The 23780-nt window shown below is 40.9% G+C and overlaps 1 protein-coding gene across 8 annotated transcripts in view; it reads left to right on the plus strand.

The window, feature by feature from the left end:
• The window catches only part of SOX5 (SRY-box transcription factor 5), a 1042959-nt gene that overhangs the window by 630879 nt on the left and 388300 nt on the right, over positions 1-23780 (plus strand). For all 8 annotated transcript variants that reach the window (XM_087968772.1, XM_087968773.1, XM_087968768.1 and 5 more), the window contains one exon: positions 12894-13104. In XM_087968772.1, the coding sequence (XP_087824898.1) occupies positions 12894-13104 (211 nt within the window). The remainder of the gene's footprint in view (positions 1-12893; positions 13105-23780) is intronic.

Here is a 23780-nt window from a genome sequence, read left to right on the forward strand (position 1 = left end):
AATTGTGATAAATACATCTTGCTTGCCGAATGCCTGAACTTTGATCACATTACCACGGGGATGCTGTGACTGTCATAAATGTGAAGACCGATTGTAAGTCACTTTTTCAGTGCTATTGTAACTTCAAACAGTTGCTAAATCAATGGCTGCAATTTGTTTTGACAGAATGAAGTCATACCTATGTGGGTAATGTTTCTTTTGTCTCTAACTAGGAATTAAACTGGCCATGAAGGTTAGATAGAAACAAATCTGTGTGCAATGGAGTTTTTTATAGGTAGTTTAAAAATTCCAGATCTCCCCTAATTTTTAATTAGCAGCTTCTGTTCAAACAGGAAGCCTTAGCAAGAAGCTTGCTAAGTTACATAGGAGAAGTCCAGGGCCTCATGTTGTGGTGGGAAGGAAATAGCAAAAGCACTTAGACTTATATACAGTTTCACAGTGCTTTACAGCCCCCTCTAAGCGGTTTACAGAGTCAACCTATTGCACCCAGCAATTTGGGTCCTCATTTGACCGTCCTCAGAAGGACGGAAGGGTGAGTCAACCTTAAGCCTGGTGAGATCCGAACTGTCAAATTGCAGGCAGATGGCAGTCAGCAGAAGTAGCCTGCAGTACTGCACTGTAACCACTGCGCCACCGCAGCTCATCAAATTATCAAATTATCAAGGATTTACTTTTCCCAATGCAGGTGATTGCAAAAAAAAAAGGCAAGATGGTGGCCAGAACTTCATGAACAAAAAACAGACTTTTTTAAAAAAAATGTGCAAATAAATATACTTGAAGGGTGTTTTACTACACACCATGAACTTTTTCTCCAACATTCATAGGAAATGGATCAATCATAAAGGATAGTAAGGAGCACTTTGGTAAAGAATGTGTATTAAATTCATTTTCACCTCAGATGTATGTTAATTAATTTTCAGTCTTGGCAGATTCCTTAATACCAACTCCTTCGTTTGAACGAACTAAGACGGAGTAGAATTTGTACAGTGAATTGTCTGTTTGGTGATCTAGCTGGTCCTTCACCTCTCCTGATATATAGAGTGAAATTTAGGAAATCTATAGCTGAAATTGGATTCTCTGTTTCATAATTGATGCCTTTGGAAATACGGCCATAGTTTTTATTTTTGATTTTATCGTCTTGAATGTCTCATTCATAACAGGTATTGACCCAAAGTAATATAATTATAGGAACATTTGGAAAAATTATTCTCCATGAATTATGTTATGAAGTGATTTCGACATTTGCATTTTAAATGTTCAAAAAAAATCATTAAGACACAATATCTTTAGACGTGTTTATTTTGAGAGAAAGGACTGCTAAAACACATAGATCTATATTTAAGTATGATTTTCATCCTTTTAATTTAAAGAGTACAGATGAACGCACAAAAGGAAAAAAATATGAGCTATGAGAGAACATATAAATGTGAAACAAAATGGAAACAGATTGTCCATCTCTATGGTGATGTAAATATTCTATAAGATTTCAGCATCAAACTATAATTTCATTAAGATACAACCGGCTCTGATAAAAATTTGGGAAAGGAGTAGCATTTTCTATGAGGAGTGGAGTTTAAAAAAAAAAATACAATGGATACTTCACTCATTGTGTAGGAGACTGCAGTTCTTCTCTTCGAAGGAAAAAAAAGTTGTTGTTTTTTTCAAAAGGTTACTTCCATTTCAAATTCATCACCAGTCAGGAGATAGAAATAATAAGAAGAGAGGTTAAAGCTATGTTTATCATTGGAATTATGAAATGAGACTGTGCTGGTAAAATTACACTTCGATGCAGATAAGGGACAAAAAAAAATAATGCAAAGCCCAGATAATCAGAGGGGAGAAATTGTTTGGAAAAAAAAAAAAAAGAATAATGGTGAAAAAGGTTTAGGTATGACAGAACAAATTAGATGCAAACTTCTTCTGAGGCATAGATAAAGGAGAAAAGGAGGTAATTGTCCTCCTCTTCATCGCTTCTGGTCAGATTGGATGTAAAATACTGTGTTTGGCCTGGGCTTCTCAAAAGATGTCAACAAATTGGAGGGATTTCAGATGCAAAGCAGAGGAATTATGAACGGTCTTCAGGAAATCATTAGCAGGAAAAAAATTGAGGGAGATAAATGTGACAAGATAACTTTCTAAAAAATCAAGCTTTATACACACACACACACACACACACACACACACACACAAACAAACATACCGAGCAAGGAAAGGAGAAGGAGGGGGATTTTGTGTTATGAAAGGCAACATTAAGAGAACGAACAGCATCGCATTGAGATGGGAGAACTTCAGCACAGGCAGGAGATAAGGACATCGTTTTGTTTTGTCTATCCCACCAGATCAGTGATTGGATTCAGTTGTTTTTTTTTACTACGGGTTCTGTGGGCGTGGCTTGGTGGGCGTGGCAGGGGAAGGATACTGTAAAATCTCCAGTCAGAGGTGGCATTTGCCGGTTCTCCAAACTACTCAAAATTTCCGCTACCGGTTCTCCAGAACTGGTCTGAACCTGCTGAATACCCACCTCTGCAGCGATGGAGACATCTAGAATTTGCCAGACTCATAATACTTTCAACCAGCAGGTGAGAGCAGTGGTGGGATTCAAATATTTTTACTACCAGTTATGTGGGTGTGGCTTGGTGGGCATGGCGGGGGAAGGATACTGCAAAATCCCCATTCCCTCCCCACTCCTGGGGGAAGGATAGTGCAAAACCTCATTCCCTCCCCACCCCACTAACCTGCTTTCCAGCTCCGTTCTCCTGTGCAGGGCAACCAAAGAAGACCCAGCCAATCAGCTGGGACTCGGGAGGCAGAGAATAGATGGGGGCGGAGTCAGTTAGAGGTAGGATTTGCCGATTCTCCGAACTACTCAAAATTTCTGCTACCGGTTCTCCAGAACTGGTCAGAACCTGCTGAATACCCACCTCTGGGTGGTATACCAGCAGCTGTACTCCAACAACTAAAAGACAAGTTCCCAACTCAGGCACTTATTCTGCCTTTCTTTTGCTTTTCTTTTTTTGGAGACCCCCTCAAAAAAAGAAGAGGGATCTTGATGTACTAACCACCTCCAGAATGATTGGGGCCCAAGGCTGGTTGGCAGAACCAAGTCTTCAGGCCTTTATGGAAAGTCAGGATGGCCAATGCAGATCTACCTCGGGGATATCATATTCCAAAAGGCAGGGGCTATGGCAGATTAGGCTCTTCTCTTGGATCTCACCTGCCAGAATTCCTTGGCCGATGGGGTCCATAGAATGCTCTCTCTGCCAGCACGGGTTGCTGATCCCAAAGTAATCATTGGATGTAGGCAGGAACATGTGGAAAGATATTCCTTCAGACCCCATGCTCTCCAGTCCTGAAGGTAAATACCAGAACCTTGAGGTGGGATGACTGGAAATCTACAGACTTGAGGTGGAATCAAAAACAGACCAGAATCCTATGACAACCCTAAAAAAAATATGACTCTGATTTCTTCATATTGCCCAATTCTAGTAAATCAGCTCTCTTGTGATATTTTATACCAACTGAAGTCCCAAACTGTCTTCAAGGGCAGTCCCATGTATTGCACTGTGCAGTAATCTAAGTGGGCCATGGATTATTCTATTAAGGCCATCATTTAGTACCATAGCTGGCCTAAGCTTGTGAAAAGCATCTATATTTCATAAAGAACCTCTCACTTCAAAATGAGCCGGGCACGCTTTCCATTCCCTCATTCTGTTTGTTGGTATGCAGATAGTACTTTTCTTCCTGATAGATTGCATTCAGAACCTTAGCCTTGGTCCCAGTTAGTAAAAAGTGATCTTAGATCCTGCGTACAAATGCAGGAAAGTCTAGATGGTTTTGTAATACAATGGGATGTTTCAGCACACTGGATCCTCCCTTGGTGGCCTGTGATTGCCCTTAAGTTGTTGTGTATCAAAAGAATGAAAAGGCTGACCTTCTGAGTTATATGCATTTGTTCTGATCCAAAAAGGGAACGCATGAACCCATGTTTATTAGAATGTACATTTAAAAAAGGAAAAGAAAAAAGAAAAGAAATTGATAAGGAGACTGGCAAAGGTTTAAAAGAGAAAGAGAAACAGCATCATTCATGGAAGCCATTGATTCGTATAATGACTCACTTATAGTTCCAGTCCAGAGGTGGGATTCAGCAGCTTCTGACCAGTTCTGTAGAACTGCTAGCGGAAATTTTGAGTAGTTCGGAAAACCGGTGGTAACTTTCCCCCCAGGAGTGGTGGGGAATGGAGACTTTACAGTATCCTTCTCCTGGCACGCCCACCAAGCCACAACCACCAAGCCATGCCACATCCATCAAGCCAAGCCCACAGAACCAGTAGTAAAAATTTTTTGAATCCCAGCACTGTTCCAGTCTACTAATATGCTACACAGCATACAGGTAATCCTTGACTTACAGCCATTCATTTAGTAACTGTTTGAAGTTACAACAGCACTGAAAAACTTATGACGACCCGTTTTCCACACTTACATGACCCTTGCAACTTCTCCATGGTCATGTGATCAAAATTCAGGCTTTTTGCAGTCAGCGTAGATTCATGATGGTTGAAGTCACATGATCACCATTTGTGACCTTCTTCACTGGCTTCAAACAAGCAAAATCCGTGGGAGAAGTCGGATTCGCCTAACAACTGCATGATTCATTGAATGACTGCGCAACTCCCTTAATAATTGTGGCAAAGAAAGGTTGTCAAATGGGACGTAACTCGCTTAACAACTACCTTGCTTTGCGCTCAGTTGGGATCGTAAGGCGAAGACTACCTGTAGTAATTTTAATCTCCAAATAATGACAGTGTTGACTCTCCAATCATTTAAGAATCGTTTAAGAAATGCTTAGTCATCTTTCTGAGAGGATGTGACAATGTTGTGGGTTGCTCTGTACACAGAAGTTTTCCTACAATGGACCTCAGACTGCTAACCACGTGTAGTGTGATGACCCGGAGTGTAACACAAACGTAACAAAATCCAAAACGTAAATAAATGTCCTTTAATGCCTCCAACTTGGCCCCACTGTTCAATAATTCTCAGTTGGAGATAAAATGTACTCAAAAATAGTCTTCAAAAGAAAGCAATACAGCCCGAACTTAATGAGCAGATAGAGGTGAAATTAAAAAAAACCAACTACAATGATGAAATTTCCACAACTGACCAGGATAAGTAATTACCAAATTCAAGGCGATAACAAGGCACAGTCTCTTGGAAGGAAGCCAACCAAGATAACTTCAGCCCAAAATAACACACAGTTTGCTTCTGGCAACTCTGTGTTGTAAACGTCTCTCTTATCTAATAGTCTCCCCAGCTGCAACCAATGAGGAGGATCATGGCCGCTTCCTCTCTCATAAGCCAAGTGGTTTCCTTCTCTATTCCTCCCTGCGTATCCTAGGATGCAGAGGGGATGGGCTTGGTTCTTCATCTGACTGCCCAGCTGACCTCTGCCCTTCCCCAGCTTCCTGCACAACCTCCGGAGTGACACCTCCACTCTCTGTTGGCTGTTCCTCCTCTCCCTCAGAGTCCAACTCTATCAAAGGCATGACATGCAGCTTTAGAGGCCTGCACACTGTTGCTTGATTATTTATGAATTAACTAAACAATTTATACTAACTAAACAATGGCTTAGGTTTGGAAAAAACAGAACCGAGCATTTTGCTTACCCTCATGGGTTGTCCTAAATGGAAAACCCACCCTATGTTTCCTTTCCCCTCCCCCACATGGAGACCTCCAAGACTGTTTCCCCCCCAAACCTGCTTATCCATTCATTATGCTCCTCAGACAGGCAGTAACGTTTTAGCTTTCTGGCTTATAATTACACAAATACAGGCAGCTGAATTAGCTCAGGTCAACAGAACAATTTGGAGCTCAGTCTGTTTGTGGGTGAGTAGTGGAGGGGACAGCTAGGGAAGAGAAAGCTTTTCCTAAATTCATCAGTGGCTCTGAAGCTATAATTTTGTGGTTTCAAAGTGTTTGCTGGTGGTCTTCGGAGAAGAAGGAATAATCTCTGTTCCTTGCTTTTTGCTCACATTGTAAAGATGCAGAGCTGGATGTCGAAGGATGATGCCGAGGGGTGGGCTGCTGGTTCACAGGGGGTCAGGAGAGCCTCTAGCTAGGATTCTGTGCAGTTCAGAGAACCCCCAAATCCCACTCCTGGCTGGCTCTGCCCACCCTACCCCTCCCCTCACAGGAGTCCCCTAGCGGCCTGTTTTGGATGCAGGTAAGTGCAGGGTGTGATAGGAGGGGAGGACAAAAAACGGGCCTCCCAGAAGTTCGGGAAGGCCAGAAACGGGCCTAGTTCTGGCTTCCAGAGAGCCTCCGGAGCCCGGGGATGCCATTTTCATCTTCCCAGATGCTCGAGGAAAGCCTCCGGAACCCGGGAGGCCATTTTCATCTTCCCAGAGGCTTGAGGAAAGCCTCCGGAGGCCCCGGGAGGCCATTTTCATCTCCCCAGAGGCTCGAGGGAAGACTCCGTAGCCCGGGGAGGCCATTTTCATCTTCTAAGAGGCTCGAGGAAAGCCTCCAGAGCCCGGGGAGGCCATTGTCATCTTCCCAGAGGCTCGAGGAAAGCCTCCGGAGCCTGGGGAGGGCAAAAATGCCCCCCTCCCAAGGTGGTGCAGGAGGCCAACTAGGCCACACCCACCATGGCCACGCCCACCCAGCAACTGGGCAGAGAACCCATTGATAAAGTTTTTGAAGCCCACCCCTGATGATGCCGGTACTGAATTTCAAAGTTTTCCTGCAATTTTTGCATATTTTACAATGTCATTTTAATGCCCAGTGAGAATAGTAAGTGGCAGAACTCTTTAGAGCTCTATCTTTGAACGAAAGAGGTTATGAGAGTCCTTTACATATTTTGGACTTCAACTTTCAGACTGACTGAGATTAGGGATTTGATATTTTACATATCTTAAAGCCATGCTTTTTGAGGGATGCTGGTGGCTCGTGCGCTCATTACTTTTATCCCCTTATTATTTCACATCAAGATTTTTTTAAGATGAAGTACAACTCTATAGTAGGGACACGGTGGCTCAGTGACTAAGACGCTGAGCTTGTTGATTAGAAAGGTCGGCAGTTCGGCGGTTCAAATCCCTAGCACTGCATAATGGAGTGAGCTCCCGTTACTTGTCCCAGCCTCTGCCAACCTAGCAGTTCAAAAGCATGTAAAAATGCAAGTAGAAAAATAGGGACCACTTTGATGGGAAGGGAACAGCATTCCGAGCGCTTCAGCATGTAGTCATTCTGGCCACAGGACTGCGGAGACGTCTGTGGACAGCGCTGGCTCTTTGGCTTTGTAACGGAGATGAGCACCACCCCTTAGAGCCAGAAACAACTAGCACATATGTGCGAGGGGAACTTTACCTTTAGAATAGAATAGAATAGAATAGAATACTTTATTGGCCAAGTGTGACTGGACACACAAGGAATTTGTCTCAGTGAATATGCTCTCAGTGTACGTAAAAGAAAAGTTACACTCGTCAAGTGTCAAGAATCATTTACAACTCTACAAATCCAGTTGCAAGTAATAGAACAGATCAATAAGGCAGCTGTGGCCCAGGAGTTGTGTAGAAAAAAGAGCCAATTTGGTTTAGTGGCTAAGGCACCAGTTTAGAAAAAGGGATAGGGTAGAATGCTGTGGTATCCAATGTGTCTTTATTTATTTGATTGTAAGCTGCTTAAAATCATGTAAAAGTGAGACGAGCAGCTATATAAATCAAACAAATCAATTAAAAATGCATTGTAATGAAAGAGTTGTGCTGATATTTGGATTCAAAGTTTGATTAAGTGTTTGCACAGAGACATTAGCAGCTCCTATGGGGATCATCTTAAAAGCAGCTCCTTTTGTTCCCACTGGAATAGACAGCTGCTGTCTTCAGCTAAGATTTGGTCCAGGGACAAGGGATATTTGTTTCAAGGTATTCCCAAATGTTGTTAGCTAAATGCGGCATTCTTTAAACCACAGTTCAGCTTTCAAAAATGCACAGCTCTTTTTAAATACTGCTTCCGGAACTGATGTATCTTTCAACAAAATCAAAACAATTGATAAAATCAAATTGATACATTTGATTTTTAAAGAGATGCTTATTCTAGAAAAGTGAGTTTTGATTATTCCGAACATGCTTTTCCAAAAGGCAGCTGCATTTTTTCCCCATTGAAAATGTTTCACTTCTCATCCAAAAAGCTTCACTTCAGTTCAGAACTGAAGAAGTTCCTGCATAAGAAGTGAAACATTTGCAAAGGGTTAAAAAAAAAAAAAAAACAGAGAAAGTCCAGTTGCCTTTTTGAAAAAAAAAAAAAAAGCACCTTTGGGACAACCATGACTTAGATGAACTGAGAATCTCCACGAGTCTCGATTACGGTTAGTTTAGAATAAGTAGAAAGTAGGAACAGTGTGGGCATAAGCTTTCCCTGCTGATGCATGCACACCATTGAAATAATTACAACTTTCCCCAAAATCATTTCGGGAAAAGAAATATGAATTTGGTGGATGGGGAGTCAAGAAAGAAAAAAAACACCCACAGCTAGTAAAACTTCATTGTTGAATGACATGACTTTAGAAAGATGATAGGTGTGTGTGTGTGTGTGTGTGTGTGTGTAGAGAGAGAATAGATTAAGCAAAGCTTCATCAAGATTAACAAAGGAAGATTATTGACCTCAGCAGGAAAGAGCAGAAACCTGTTTTATCTTTAACTTGAGAAGAGGGATGTTCTGTAGTTGGTGGAAAAACTGTCCTTGAGTAAGAATAACAACTTCCTGTTGGATTATTTCCTGATGGACCCGTCTTGAGAGGGGCTCTGGTTATGAGAAATATTATTGCCATTCCAATGAAAATCCTTTTCTCCTTTGAATTGAGAAGGTAAGGATCCCTGGAATGGTGGTAAGTACAGGCTTGGTTTATATCTATCTATATCTATATCTATCTATAGCAAATTATATATATATATATTGATTTGATGTATGTTCCAGTAGCATTCATTAGCATGAGATTCACGATAACAAAAAGTAAATTATTCCAACAGTTGGTGAGTTTAAGTATGCTATATGTATTCATACATCTACATGTATAAACATGTGTGTGTGTGTGTGTGTGTGTAACATACACACACACACACACACACACACACAAGTTAACCTCATAAATCTGTTGATAGAAACATGAAGATACGAAGGTTGAAATGCCAGTAACATGAGCACAGAACATGGAATACAGAACACAGAATAATTAAAACACAGGAATTTTTAATTAATTAATGTTTTAATTAATAGAGAATAATTAAAACATGGAAATGTTTTAATTAAAGCATGAGAACGAATGTCTTCAAGGGGGAAAATTAGGAGTGAGGGAAGAGAAAGAAAAATAGAGATGGAAGCCCTGCCTAAGTGTGTGATTTATTTCTGATTTTCACTTTCATTTATTAATGGCATTCCTCCTTTCATTGATAATTTTGTATTTTTTAAAACTAATAAATTACTTTTACAATAATGAAATATAAGTAATACAGCAGCAACAAAAATATAGTAATGGTTTTGCGGTAGACCTCTCCCTTTCCTAATGATAGTAACTAAAATAAACTAAATATATTGTTGTCAAAACAATCCTACTTCCATCTTAAAGAAGGAACAAATCTACGAATTCTTAAATGTTAAAATTATTAATTTGTATTAATAATAAATGATGAGTTCTAACAAATTATCACTAAAGTCTAATAAATAATACATCCTAATAAATTCTTCTTCCTTCTTAATAAATGGAATCATCTACTCCAGCTGGTCTCAGATGTTCTTAGAAGCTGAGCAGGGTAGACTTTGGTTAATATTTGGATGGGGGATTTTCAGGATTGTAGGCTATACTGAAACCTCAGAAGCAAGAAAGAAGATTGCTTGCATAATTGCCACCAAAAATATGAAACAAGAACCAAGCTTAACTCAAAGGCATTGCTTCTTTGGTATTTCAAGGAAATTGTGGTTTTTGTCAATTGCTCTCTTAGAAAACTTAGATCAATGTTAGAAATTTAACGTTAAATATTAACGAGAGACACTTGAGAATAAAGGGTGAATGAATTGGTTGCTCTTACTTTAAATACTTTATCTGGATTAATCATGTTTGTAGTTCCCAGAAACAAAAGGAAGCCAAGATTAAAATCCTAGTTTAGAGGATAGGCAAGCATAAGAATGTTGAGCCTGCTGTTTTATTGTAACACGAGATTTCCCCAAATCTTCTGAATTTTGTCAAGGAAGAACTAAATGTTTAAGAGAGTTTTGCATGTGCCTCAAGACAAATTTGCAGAACACCTTTATTTTATTTTGCCATGATTAAGGTTACGGAGGGAATTATGTATGTCTAGTCTAACGAAGAGAAGGGCTAGGGGTGATAGAATAGCAGTCTTTCGGTAACTTAGGGGCTGTCATAGAGAAGAGAGGGTCTACCTACTCTCCAAAGCACCCTAGGGCAGGAAAAAGGAGTAACAGGTAGAAAAGATAATTAAGGAGAGATCCAGCCTAGAACTAAGGAGAAAATTCCTGACAGTGAGAACAATTAATCAGTGGAATGGCTTCACTCCAGAAGTTCTGGGTTGCTGAGGCATTTGTCCAAAATGGTACAGGAGGATCTCTTGCCATGGGCAGATGCTGGACTAGAAAATCTCCAAAATCCCTTCCAACCCTATTTTTCTATGTTCTATAAAATGGTATATTAAAAGAAGTTTGTATTATAGAAATATGAAACACCCCCCCCCAAAAAAAAAAAGCTTACAGGTTTCTGTATGAAGTTATTTTTAAAAATTACAAATTAAAGCAGAAATGGGATAAAAGTGTCCTGAACTGGAAAAAATATGGAACTCAATCAGAGGTGGGTATTCAGCAGGTTCTGACCAGTTCTGGAGAATCGGTAGCGGAAATTTTGAGTCGTTCGGAGAACCAGCAAATCCCACCTCTGACTGGCCCCGCCCCTTCTATTCTCTGCTTCTCCAGTCCCAGCTGATTGGCTGGGTCTTCTTTGGTTGCTCTGCACAGGAGAACGGAGCTGGAAAGCAGGTTAGTGGGGTGGGGAGGGAATGGGGATTTTGCAGTAACTTTCCCCCAGGAGTGGGGAGGGAATGGGAATTTTACAGTATCCTTCCTCTGCCATGCCGACCAAGTCACGCCCACCAAGCCAAGCCACGTTCACAGAACCAGTAGTAAAAAAATTTGAATCCCACCACTGAACCCAACCTTAGTTGGGCTATTAAAACAAGGATTCTTACAGCAACTTTAAGGTTTAATATATGTTGTGCTGCAGTTTTGTTTTTTTAAGAAAAAGAGCATCACCTCAGTTATGCATAAAGACCATAGAAAGACAATTATAGTCCACCAACAAAACAGGCAGTTTAAGAGATGCTAACAGGAAGAAACTAAAAGAAAATTTGCAAGAGAGAGAGAGAGAGAGAGAGAGAGAGAGAGAGAGAGAGAGAGAGAGAGAGAGAGAGAGAGAGAGAGAGAGAGCAAAGCAGGACAGCACAGGGGGAGGGAAGCAACGTTTGAAATATCGGAAGGTGTGAAGAATTATGGTTTCATCATGAGAAAGCAGAATGTGGCTATTAAGAGTCAAATCCATTAAAACTGGTGAGAATATGCTTGGTGGCTTTAATGAGAGTCACATCTCACCGTTGTTGGAGGGGAGGATGCTTTTCATTTGGCCTGGCATTTGCAAGCATCATTATGACCATCTACGTATCAGGAACTTTGTGTTTAAAAGAATTATTTAAAAAAATACAGAAAAGTGATATGGGACTGGGGTAAGGAAGAGAATAAATTAGAAATATCTAAATGAGCTGAATTATGCAGGAAAAAAAATTGAATAGCTGGTGGAATTGTCAAGGAGGTCTGCAGGAAATGGTCAGAAAATCAGGGTGGTAGCTGCAAATGTTCAATCAAAGTGTGACATGGGTAAAAAAAAATGTAGATCTGATGTAGGAGAGGCGCAAAAAGATCTGGGTGGCAGCGTTAAGTGAGTCATCAGCCTAGAATTGATACGTTACCACAAACAGTCTTCAGCTGAACACCTCTTGAATTCAGTTAATCTTTACCTGGTGCCAGTTTAGTATTGGACCTTAGTTGACTAGATTCTGGTGCAAAGGTTTGAGCAATAAAACTTCTTAACTGCCACTTACGGTCCCGATTCTTTGTGCCTGACAGTTTCAGTCAGTCCAGCATGGCTACCATGTTAACATGTTTTTTAATCATACCCTGTGGCCATCTGTGTGCGTTTGTGTGTGAGCGTTTGCATGTGTGCACATGGCCTGGGTATGTTGAGATGGGAAAAGTTTTGAAGACACCAAAACAGAACTGGGCATTTAGCATCTGAGTGTTTCATTTTCAAGAACCATTATCCTGATACTAAGCTCTGCATAAAAGAAAAGAAAACAAACTGGATATAGATTATTATTCAGCAAAAAGGAAAAAAAAATCTGTTAAGGTTGACCATTAAACACTGTAGAGAAGCAAACAATTAAAGGTAATCCATAACCTTATTATTGGAAAACTAGTGAACATCAACAGTTCTCATTTGGAGAACTCATTTCTCTTTGTGTTTGTGTCTATAAACACACAGAGACATACACACAGACACCTACATGCTATACATATAAATGTTTCTTTTCCCAATTTTTTCCTCTTTTGATCCTGTAATCTTGTTTTATTGTTGCTAGAAAGCCTTTGTTTTCTGTATATCCCCCACTTCACCCATCCCATCATCCCAACTGGTTCTTTGAAGTAAATGTTCATTTATAAACAAATAATAATTAACCAAGCCAAGGACAGGTCTTCCTTCTTCTTCTTCTTTTTTTGCCAATGTACATGCAAATGTGTTTTTGTATGTTTCTAAGGGTTGCTACATATGACCTTCTTTTCCCTTCCAGGAAGTTGATAGCAATAAAGTGATGTCTTCATTTGCCCCACACAACTCATCTACCTCCCCCTCGAAGGCCGACGAAGGTGGGCGTCAAAGTGGAGAATCATTTTCCAGCACGGCACTGGGAACTCCTGAACGGCGTAAAGGAAGCCTAGCAGATGTGGTGGACACTCTCAAACAGAGGAAGATGGAGGAGATGATCAAGAATGAGCCTGAAGGTAAGGAGAAATGTTGACTTTACTACTCTGATCAACTGGACTCCCTACGTTCAGGAAAATGAGTCTGCTTATGCCTGTGGTTTTTCCCTTCATATATTACACATAAAGAGGACACCGCGATTGATAATATACAGCCATCCAGGGTGTAGATGGACAAAAACTTCCTGTTTTTCCTACAGTGTGTGCCAGGCATTCTGTAGTTGGCATCTTTCTTCTACTGATTGTGGAGATCAGGCTACAAATGGTTCTGAAATTGTTTCCTGTGCAAGGAGATATTTTCTTCCTCAGTTCCGGGCATGCTTAGCTTCTGAGAACACTTGTGCCTATCAGATTCTGCCAAGGTTCCCTTAGTTTTGGGCAAAAGTCCATCTTTCCCTTCTCTCATTCTTTCCTTTTATCTCCCACAGTCTCAACTCAACTTGAAATATGACCAGAAAGCTCATGACCAGCAATTTCCTTCGCTATAGGCCCTATAAATGATGGGAATCCAATAATATAGGGATTGTTGAACATATTGTATATGTTACAATGACAATCAGAAGTTGTTGTGAGTCTTGGGAGCATGTTTCTCCTTTCTCTTCCTTCCTTCTGCATAGTCGTAGAAAGATAGCTAAGTTTCAGTTTCCATTATTGATTATCTGAGGCAGAATGAGTTCTCCAAACCATAAATTATGGTGACTGTTGGCTGAATTAAGCCCGCTTAATTTCTGTGGTTTAAACCTGAGGTGCTTCAATGAAAGCATGAAAGGTGACCCTTATTTGGTCCGTGTTTCGATATCACAATAGACTGAGATTTAATTGAATTTTTTTCAATTTTTTTTTTCTTGTCTGAACCAGAAGAGGAAGTAGAGATGGAAGGTTTTCTGCAGCTCATTCTTATAACACCAAACCATTACTTAATTTGATATGCAAATTAACCCATAATCTGAAACAGAGGGAGATAACAAGATGCCTTCCAGAGATTTGGGGAATCAGCTTCCATCAGCCACAGCCAACCTTGTCCGACTTAAGAATTTGTAAGCTCTGTCATCCCAAACATTTGGAAGACACTAAAATGCCTTTTAAATTTGCCTTTCAAATCTTGCATCAAAACAAATCTTACCTGTAGTCTTTATACATTACTCCCACCATTCCTTATGATATTAAGATACTTTGTTATACTTATGTTTATTATGTAAGGTGAGGCATCCATGTCAGTGGTGGGATTCAAAAATTTTACTACCGGTTCTGTGGGCGTGGCTTGGTGGGTGTGGCAGGGGAAGGATACTGCAAAATCCCCATTCCCTCCCCACCCCACTAACTTTTTTTTCCAGCTCTGTTCTCCTGGGCAGGGCAACCAAAGAAGACCCAGCCGATCAACTGGGACTCGGGAGGCAGAGAATAGATGGGGGCAGGGCCAGTCAGAGGTGGCATTTGCCCGTTCTTCAAACTACTCAAAATTTCTGCTACAAGTTCTCCAGAACTGGTCAGAATCTGCTGAATACCACCTCTGATCCATGTTCTTCTTGCGATATAAAAGATTAGCCAAAATAGACCTCTGAAGATATATTGCACTGAGACTCGCCAAGCAGCTTCATCGGGAAGTGAACTCTACCCTTCATGCTGGCCATCCCCATGCATGTCTTAGAGTAGATTTGCAATTTAAAACTATCCTAAATTAATAGATATTATTTGCCCTTTTGCCAAAGCAAAATGTAATAGGGATTTCTCTCTCCATCAAAGAACTGCCTGAAGCAATTGTACTCTGGAGATATTCCTTAGAATGAAGTGCGGTGATGTTGAATCCAGAAGAAGGGTGACCTAGTAGGAAGGTTTTAACTGGTAATCAGGTTTGGGCATTTGGAGTGTTCTTTCCCTGCTATTTTTTGATTCGAGGAACTTCATATCCTTCCCTCTAAGAACTAATAAAATGCTTCCCCTTGAGGATGTCCAAAATGTTGAAATGCTAGAATAGAGCTGGGTATTATTTTGATGGGTGGAACTGCATTTAACATTTGGGGTGGTAAGGAGCAGAGTGGATGAACCTTGTCTCTCATATGAGTAGGGTAAAGATTTTCCTCAATTCTGGGAAGTGGAAATAGTTTTGCTGTTGCATGTATATTTTTTAACTCATTAAGAATATTGTTCTGCAGTTCCTTTGTGGCTGTGGGTCTCCCTTGCTCAAAACGTTGGGAAAGTAGGCCACTGAAATTAGCAGCATTATTGGAGCAAGATTTGGGGTTCACAATTCTGTTCAGATCTTTGATTAATGCTTTTACTGCCCTAAAATAAGATCCAGTGTGGTGCACTACTTAAAGTGGTAGATTAAGTTTGAGGAGATCCAAGAAAGCTCATTACGTGACTTTGGGCTGGTCACTCTCTGACCAAACTTCAACCCTAGCTCACAGGATTTTTCAATTTATGACCTTTGCAGCATCTCCATGGTCACCTGATTTACATTCGAATGGTTGACAACTGACTCACATTTATGACGGTTGCAATGTCCCGGAGTCATGTGATCTCCTTTTGTAACCCTCTGACAAGCAAAGTCAATGGGAAAACCAGATTCACTTAACAATCATACTTCTAGTTTAAGAGTGATTCGCTTAACGAATGTGCTCAGAAAAGTAGTAAAATGAGGCCAAATTCACTGAACAAATTTCTCACTTAGCAACATAAATGTTGGGCTCAATTGTGGTTGTAAGTTGAGGACTATCTATACCAGTGGTGGTATTCAGACGGTTCTCACCGGTTCAAGTGAACCGGTAGCAAGGATTTGGTGTGGGTCACCAAGCCAGTAGTAACTTCTCGCTGGCTACGCCCCCGACCCAGTCACCCCTCCGCCCAGTCAGTCTTTATCATGCATGCGCAACATTGCGCACACGCCTGACATTGTTGACTGCGTTCTTCCCTGCCCAGTCACTTCTTAAGGTATTTTTTCCCCTCCCAACAATCAGCTGTTCCTATGATCAGCTGTTCTGGGATTCCCCACGTTGTCTTACTATTTCGCCCAGGAGGTTTTCCTGAGGCCCAGGAAGGCAAAAAATGGAGAGGGGGGGCGCTTCATTTTTTGCCTTCCTGGGCCCAAGGGAAGCTTCTTGGGAAGCAAAAACACCCCCCAGGAGGCTTACCTGAGGCCCAGAAGGCCCCAAAAATGGAGGGGGGGTTGCTGCAAAAAAGCCATGCCCACCCAATCACATGGTCTTGCCCACCTAGCCACATCCACAGAATCAGTAGTAAAAACATTTGAATCCCACCACTGATCTGTACACTTTATAAAGGGGGGTGTATTTGGTTCAGTGGACAGTGTTTGGCTTGGTTCTGCATCGAACAATCCTTGTTTTTCCTTGTAATTTCCCTCTCCTCCCTTTACCTCCATACATTGGAATAGAAAATGTTTGTACTGATTCATCATTCCCTTCCTTCATTTTCTAGATATTGGCACAAAAGGTAGGCGTTTTCAGAGAAGCCAGCGTTTTATGGCACAGCAGTGGTAAAAAAAAAAAGAGTTTAGAGACACCGTTGTGCCATTACAATAAATGATGGATGGTGAATTCACTAAAAATAGACCCTGAAATACTTCTGAATTCTTCACACCATTGCAAACACCAGTCCAGCTTCATCCCTTGTAGGGTTTGGCCAGTATCCAACTGTAGCTGTCAGCTGTGTGGACCATCTAAATTTGTTCAGTGAAAACTAATCACCATGGTGATTGGAGCAGTGGAGATTCCTTCCTGCCCACATCCTGTTGGTTGTTAATGTTGTTCAGATGGACAAGGAAAGAAATCTTGCTCTTCATAATGGAACTTGTTTTAAAGAGAGGAGGATTCAAATGAATCGCCTTTGGGCCTTAGCTGGCTCCATGGATTAGATTTTGATTGAGGAAATAGATGGGGAACTCATCGAATTTGCAGCTGGCAGGCATAGCCAACTCTCCAGAAGATAGGCTCAAGATCCAGATGGCTCTTGACAGATTTGAAGACTGGGCCTCCCTCTCTATCAAAAAGAAAATCAATGTTGAGAAAACACTTAGGCAGGAAAAACCAAAAGAAGGACTAGGATAACAAAATAGTGATGTTCCAATATCTAAGGGGCTGCCACGAAGAAAAGGAGGTCAACCTATTGTCCAAAGCACTGAAGGTAGGACAAGAAGTGGAACAACAACGGATGACCTCCACAATAGAAAGTGTCCCCACATATTGCATTACGGTGTGATATGTTGGCTTGACAGCCGTAGATAGGAAGACACTACAGAGGGTGGTGAGCACAGCACAAAACATCATGGGCTGTTCCCTGATACCATTAGATGACCTCACTAGGGCTCGCTGCCTTAGCAGAGTGAGGAAAATCCTCAGGGATGACTCACATCCCGGTCAGCACTTCTTCACTCTCCTACCATTGGGTAGGAGATAGAGAAGCATAGCCAGCTGCACCAACAGGGTGAAGAACAGTTTCTACCCGTGGACTGTCAGACTTCTGAATGGAAAATAACTTCATGTCAAAGTAATATGACAGACTTGAGGGACCAGCGCATTGTGCAACAAGGTCGCATAGGATATTAAGATTGGGACTGGGTTAGGGACTTCTGTCCTCACTGTGAGTTGTGTATAGGTGTGGGTGCACAAAGGGAGGCTCAGCCAATCTCACTGTACGCATGTTGTACTCTGACAATAAAGGTAATAATTATAAGCAATGGATGGAAACCAACTAAGGAGAGAAACCACCTAGAAATAAGGAGAACTCTGACAGTAAGACCAGTCAACCAGTGGAGCAGCTTGCCTTCAGAAGTGGTAGGTGCTCCACCACTGGAAGCTTTTAAGAAGAGACTGGACAGCCATTTGTCTGAAAAGATATAGGGTGTCCTGTTTGAGCAGGGGGTTGGACTAGCAGTCCTCTAAGGTCCCTTCCAATTCGGTTATTCTATTAAGTTGCATTCCGACTGCCACCATTTCTCCATCGCAGCCTATTCATAAATATATTTTTTAAAATGAAAATCTGAACCTTTGTTCTCCTGCAAAACAAAGATGGGTAGCATTTGAAGAAGGATGCTTGCTTGTCTTCCAAAGGGATGGAAAGAGATCTCAAACTGTGCTTAGCTTTCATAATGTCTCCTGCGATGTATCTGCCTAGGCAGCTTCTCAGTATCATAGGGGTCTCTTTTAACTACAGGTTAATAAAAGGAAACACATGCAAGAGAGATTTCCTGTACATGTTCCAATTCAACTTGGCCAGAGCTTTGATACCCAGCCATTAAATGCCAGGCTGAAAATAATGATTTGGGGGATAGAAGAGTAGAAATATTTTGTGGGGGAGGGGAATACCTATGCTAATATTCACTTTCTTTCAATCTTGTTTAGTTCATGCACCAAAGACAAATTCTTTGTGTGTCCAACCACACTTGGCCAATAAAGTATTCTATTCTATTCTATTCTATTCTATTCTATTCTATTCTATTCTATTCTATTCTATTCTATTCTATTCTATTCTATTCTATTCCATTCCATTCCATTCCATTCCATTCCATTCTATTCATTTCTGATTCTATTCTATTCATTTCTGATTCTATTCATTTCTGTTCTTTTCTATTCTATTCTAACTAGTGTTCCTTTAGAGACAGTTATTCCTCATGCTACTACGAAGATTTATGACAGCCGTGTTCACAAAGTATTGTTAACTAGAGTTAAGACCAGGGGTGGGATTCTACTGGTTCGGCCCGGTTTGGCCGAACCAGTAGCTCTGAAGATTATCTGGGAGTGATCTGGTTCACTCCGACGATCAACTGCTGGGTCCACCCACTCGCCCTGGCTCCATAACTGACCTTTATTTCCTGTTTTTGACGCTCAGATGCATCACACGGCACAGTGGATTGTCATGCATCAGCTGTTGAAGAGACAGGGAGAGTGCAGGAGAAGGTCAGGAGGAAAACCTCTGTCCGCGCAAAGCACGCCCACCAAGCCACGCCCACTGAACCGGTGGTAAACCAATTTGAATGCCACCACTGGTTGAGACTTAACGTACAATGTGTTGGTCGGTTGTGGTTGTCGTCTTTATCCTGAACTGGCTTGGTTGTGTATCTGTGGCTGTGTGAACTATATGAAACTTAAATCTTTTGGTTATCTTAGGATCCAGTGTATTCTATGAACGGAAAAAGTGGGTTAAGACAGTCACCAAGGTTTGGATATTGGGCAAATGAAGCCGTGATCACATTTTGGTTGTTTGGCAACTGGCTCACCTTATGTGACCGCAATTTGCCATGTTTTTGCCAATCTCTGGCATTTAGTTCTGGTTTCTGGGGGGAGAAATGCCTATTGGGGAAAAGGATTTACTTAACCACCATGGTGTTTTCTTAATGACCATTGTTAAAAAAAAAAAAAAGGTAACTTCAAATCCAGTCAATATGACACTTTGACTGACAACTGCCACAACCTGTGACTTAAATTCTGGGCTCAATTATGTTTGTACATGAAGGATTACTTGTACCCTGTTTTAATTGTGTAATTCGTAAGCTTGAGCAAGCTTATCCCTCTACCCCTTCTTTTCATTTCCAGGTGCAAATCAGTGGGAAATTGTGCCCCCATATCTCAGTGGTTTGTTGCTGAATTGCAGCAAAGCAGTTGAAAAGCTCAGGAGCTACAATAAGACGCATTTGGGCCTGCAGGCATCTTAAGAGATTATAAATTGCCTTTCTCTAGAGTCCATCTTCCAAACCATTGTGTCATAAAAGAGATGCTCTTTCAAAAGGGATGCTCTGATAGTACTAATTGCTTGATTTTGATTTTTTTTTTTAAATCTATGTGTTCTCATTATATCAATTTCTTCTTCTCTATCTATAATGTGCTTTTCCTCTACTTTTTAAGAATCTGAATGCAGGGAGCTGCACATATTGTTTATCCACAGCCCTTGTAATCATATATACAATATATCAGATATATTTATATATAACATTACACTGTATATGAAGTGTCTTCAAACTTGATAACTTTAAGACTTGTGGACTTCAACTCCCAGAATTCCTGAGCTAACATGATTGGAGGAGGAATTCTGGGAGTTGAAGTCCACAAGTCTTAAAGTTATCAAGTTTGAAGACACCTGCTGTATATAAATGATGATAAATAGAATGATGGTTCCATGGAGAGAAGTTTTTCCGTAGACCAGAGGGGACATGGTTTTGCATGCTGCCTGCATTCCACAGATGGGGCTTCGCTCCTTGAATTTGGTAAATACTACTCCTATTCCGTTGTGGAAATTTCATCATTGTAGTTTGTTTGGTTTTTATTTTCACCTCTATCTGCTCATTAAATTCGGACTGTATTGCTTTCTTTTGAAGACTATTTTTGAGTATGTTTTATCTCCAACTGAGAATTATTGAACAGTGGGGCCAAGTCGGAGGTATTAAAGGACATTTATTTACGTTTTGGATTTTGTTACGTTTGTTACGTTATACTCTGGGTCATCACAAGAGGTATGAAATTTCCTCTGGTCAGAGATTTTAAGGATTTGGGTACAACTCAAACACCCAGGAACCACAGGTTTTTATGTCTTGCTAAAGTTGCCAATGAAAGTAGATGTAAATGAAGCCATGTCTCATCATCCCAGATGTCATGTGGCTATTTGAGAAAACATTAGGTGTGCAAAATTTCATTTTCTTATTTTCTGTAGAAGCTTTAATTGTCGGACCTGCAAATTCGGTCTTCCCATTCATATATCCAAATGCATCGGTGCCTTGATTGCACATGAACTTCCCCCCTTTTAATCAGGAGTTGGTGGGACCATAGCTTTGTTTAATGGACATTTGTCTCAACTTTCTCCATCTCCCTTCCCACTCCCAAAAAGGACACATTAAGAAAATGGAAAACTTCTTGTTTGTATTTATCCAGAGATACCAACTTGGCCACGAAGAGGTTTCCTAATTTTTATGCTTCTGAAGATGAAGCCCAAGTTCTAGAGTTGATGGAGGAGGAGATAATGAGGAAGAGATATTGGCAAGGATGGGGGCGTGTTTGTAAAAACAGTGTTGAGTGGGAAGCCATCCACACACCAGCAACTCCATTAAGCAAAGGTTGCGGTTCGATGTAAGAACGGTAACAGAGCTTATGCATTATCTCAGCTCCACTAAAACAAAAACAAATATAGGGCACAAACAAAAGACTTCCGGCTTTGTGAAAAGATGAGGGAAAGAGGTGTGCATTCATATGTACAGTTGTTGGGGAGCAGGGAGAAAGTCAGAGAACGTTGGGGCTTTTAAACAAATGCGTGCCGTTGAAAATCTTCCCTTCCCTGCAGCCATTGTTCTATTGTCTTTCAAAGGCCATTAAAATGAACAGCAGGTTGCAATGAAAATTTCATTAAGCTCGAATTAAATCATTACGAGGGTGCCATATTCATACATTGGCTCTTTCCCCATTGAGTTAAAAAAAAAAAAGAAAGAAAGAATAGAAAATGAGGAGGCAGATTTTATCCTACCTCCTCCCACCTCCTCACAGTTCGATAATAAAGGAAGTTGGAAAAAGTAAAGGAAAAGAAAAGATTGCACCTAAGAAGACACAAGTGGTACATGTGCTTTTGGGGTAAAGAGGACCTAAAGATATATATATTTTTTTTGAAAAATATATATGCTATGGGGGCTATTGACATTGTAAGATGTTTTGGCCTATTTCCCCCTCCCTTTTGTGGAAAAAGACTAATTAAAAATTCACCCTCCTTTGTGGGGGGGGGAGAAGGAAACAGTTGCGACTTTGAAAGGGTGTTTTGGAAAGGAGAAAGGCTGGGCGTTTGTGGAGCTAAACTGATTACGAGGGCTTCTCAGATTTACTTCTTGATCAATCGAGATCAAGGGAAGCAGTAATACCACTCTATAAAGCCTTAGTAAGACCACACCTAGAGTACTGCATCCAGTTTTGTTCACCACATTACAAAAAAGATGTTGAGTATAGAGAAGAGGAACCAGGATGATTAGGGGACTGGAGGCTAAAACATACAATGAACGGTTGCAGGAACTGGGCCTGGCTAGTCTAGGGAAGAGAAGGACCAGGGGAGACATGATAGCGGTCTTCCAAGATTTGAGGGTCTGCCACAGAGAGGAGGAAGGGGTCAAGCTATTTTCTAAAGCACCTGTAGGCCAGACAAGGAATAATGGATGGAAACTGAACAAGGAGAGATTCAACCTGGAAATAAGGAGAAACTTTCTGACAGTGAGAACAATCAACCAGTGGAACAGCTTGCCCCCGGAAGTTGTGGGAGCTTCATCACTTGAGGCTTTCAAGGTGAGATTGGACTGCCATTTGTCAGAAATGGTGTAGGGTCTCCCGCTTGGGTGGGGGGTTGGACCAGATGACCTACAGGGTCCCTTCCAACTCTGATTATCTTATTCTGATCTCAAAGTCACCAACCCACCCAAGGGGGATGAAAGGGACAGATTCAGAAAAATGACAGCAAAATGGCAGCCAAAATTCATCTTTTGATTAAAGGTAATCCTCAACTTACTACCAGTTTGGGTTCGCTTAACGATTGCAGCATTTGCTTAACAACTGCCAGAAAAAAGGTTCTAAAATTGGCTTGGTCATGTGACTGACCAGTTTGCTCTAGTGGTTAAAGCACCAGGCTAGAAGCCAGGAGACTATGAATTCTAGTTCCGCCTTAGATATGACAACTAGTTGATGTCAACTCAAAAATATTTCTCTGGTTTTTTAGAGTTGCCAGCAAAAAGGGAATAGTGCATTCCTTAAATATTTTCATAGATAATTTCTAGGCGGCTGAAGCTTCTGGTGCGCAAGATTATTACTGGAGAGCATGATTGATGACTCTTGGCTATGGGTGTGTCCCATTGGAGAATATGAATTATGATACACCCAGGGGGTGGGGGAAAACCAGGGTCAAGGGTGAAATGAATGATGTGTCTCAGAGTCAGCTGCACCCAGGTAGCGCTGGCATGTTCACTCCTAATAAATCATCTTTAAGCTGTCTGAAAGACCTGGCTAGAAACTCATGATTAAAAATGGAGGTGGCTACTGGAGCCCTGACAGCTGAGTGATTCTGGGCCAATCACCAGGAGCTGTGAATTCTAGTCCCACTTTAGCATGAAAGCTGGATGGGTAACTTTGGGCCAATCGCCATAGTGTAGTAGTACAGGAGGAGAGGAGAGTATAAATTTTATATCAAAATATATATTTATGGCATCATTCTATTAGTGGGAAGTCCTGCTATATATGTTGAAGCACTTTCCTGAAAGAAACAAAATTAATATCAGAGCTTTGATATTAATTCAGTAAAGGAAATGAATGTGATCCCTTACAACATCAATAATTATACATTTAAGATCCCCAGAAGTTTTGTTTTAATTTTCTGGAAAAGAGCAACACTTACCTCTTCAGAAACTTTTCTTTCCTCAATTTGCAAATCTAGCATGAAGCAAAATGCCAACTTACAGCTGCAGCCTTTGAAACAGTGGTTCAGAGAGAAATGAATATGGATTCCAGAACATTTGTTCATAATTTGTTTCTCTTTAATACCTACCTGTGGATATATAATTATTTTATGATGAGAGAGAGAAAAAACAGTGAAGGCCCTGAGTGAACCATTTTGATATCTATCTTTGTCGTCTATTTCAACTTAGAATCAGAATACCTAAAATTCTTGTTCTGTGGAGGGAAAAAAACACCCTGAGGGTGAAAAAGAATCATACATTAAAAGAATTGTGT

The sequence above is a fragment of the Notechis scutatus genome, chromosome 6, assembly GCF_049901735.1.
Source record: "Notechis scutatus isolate UNSWTSFEM ecotype Mainland chromosome 6, rNotScu1.2, whole genome shotgun sequence".
NCBI classification, from domain to species: domain Eukaryota; kingdom Metazoa; phylum Chordata; class Lepidosauria; order Squamata; family Elapidae; genus Notechis; species Notechis scutatus.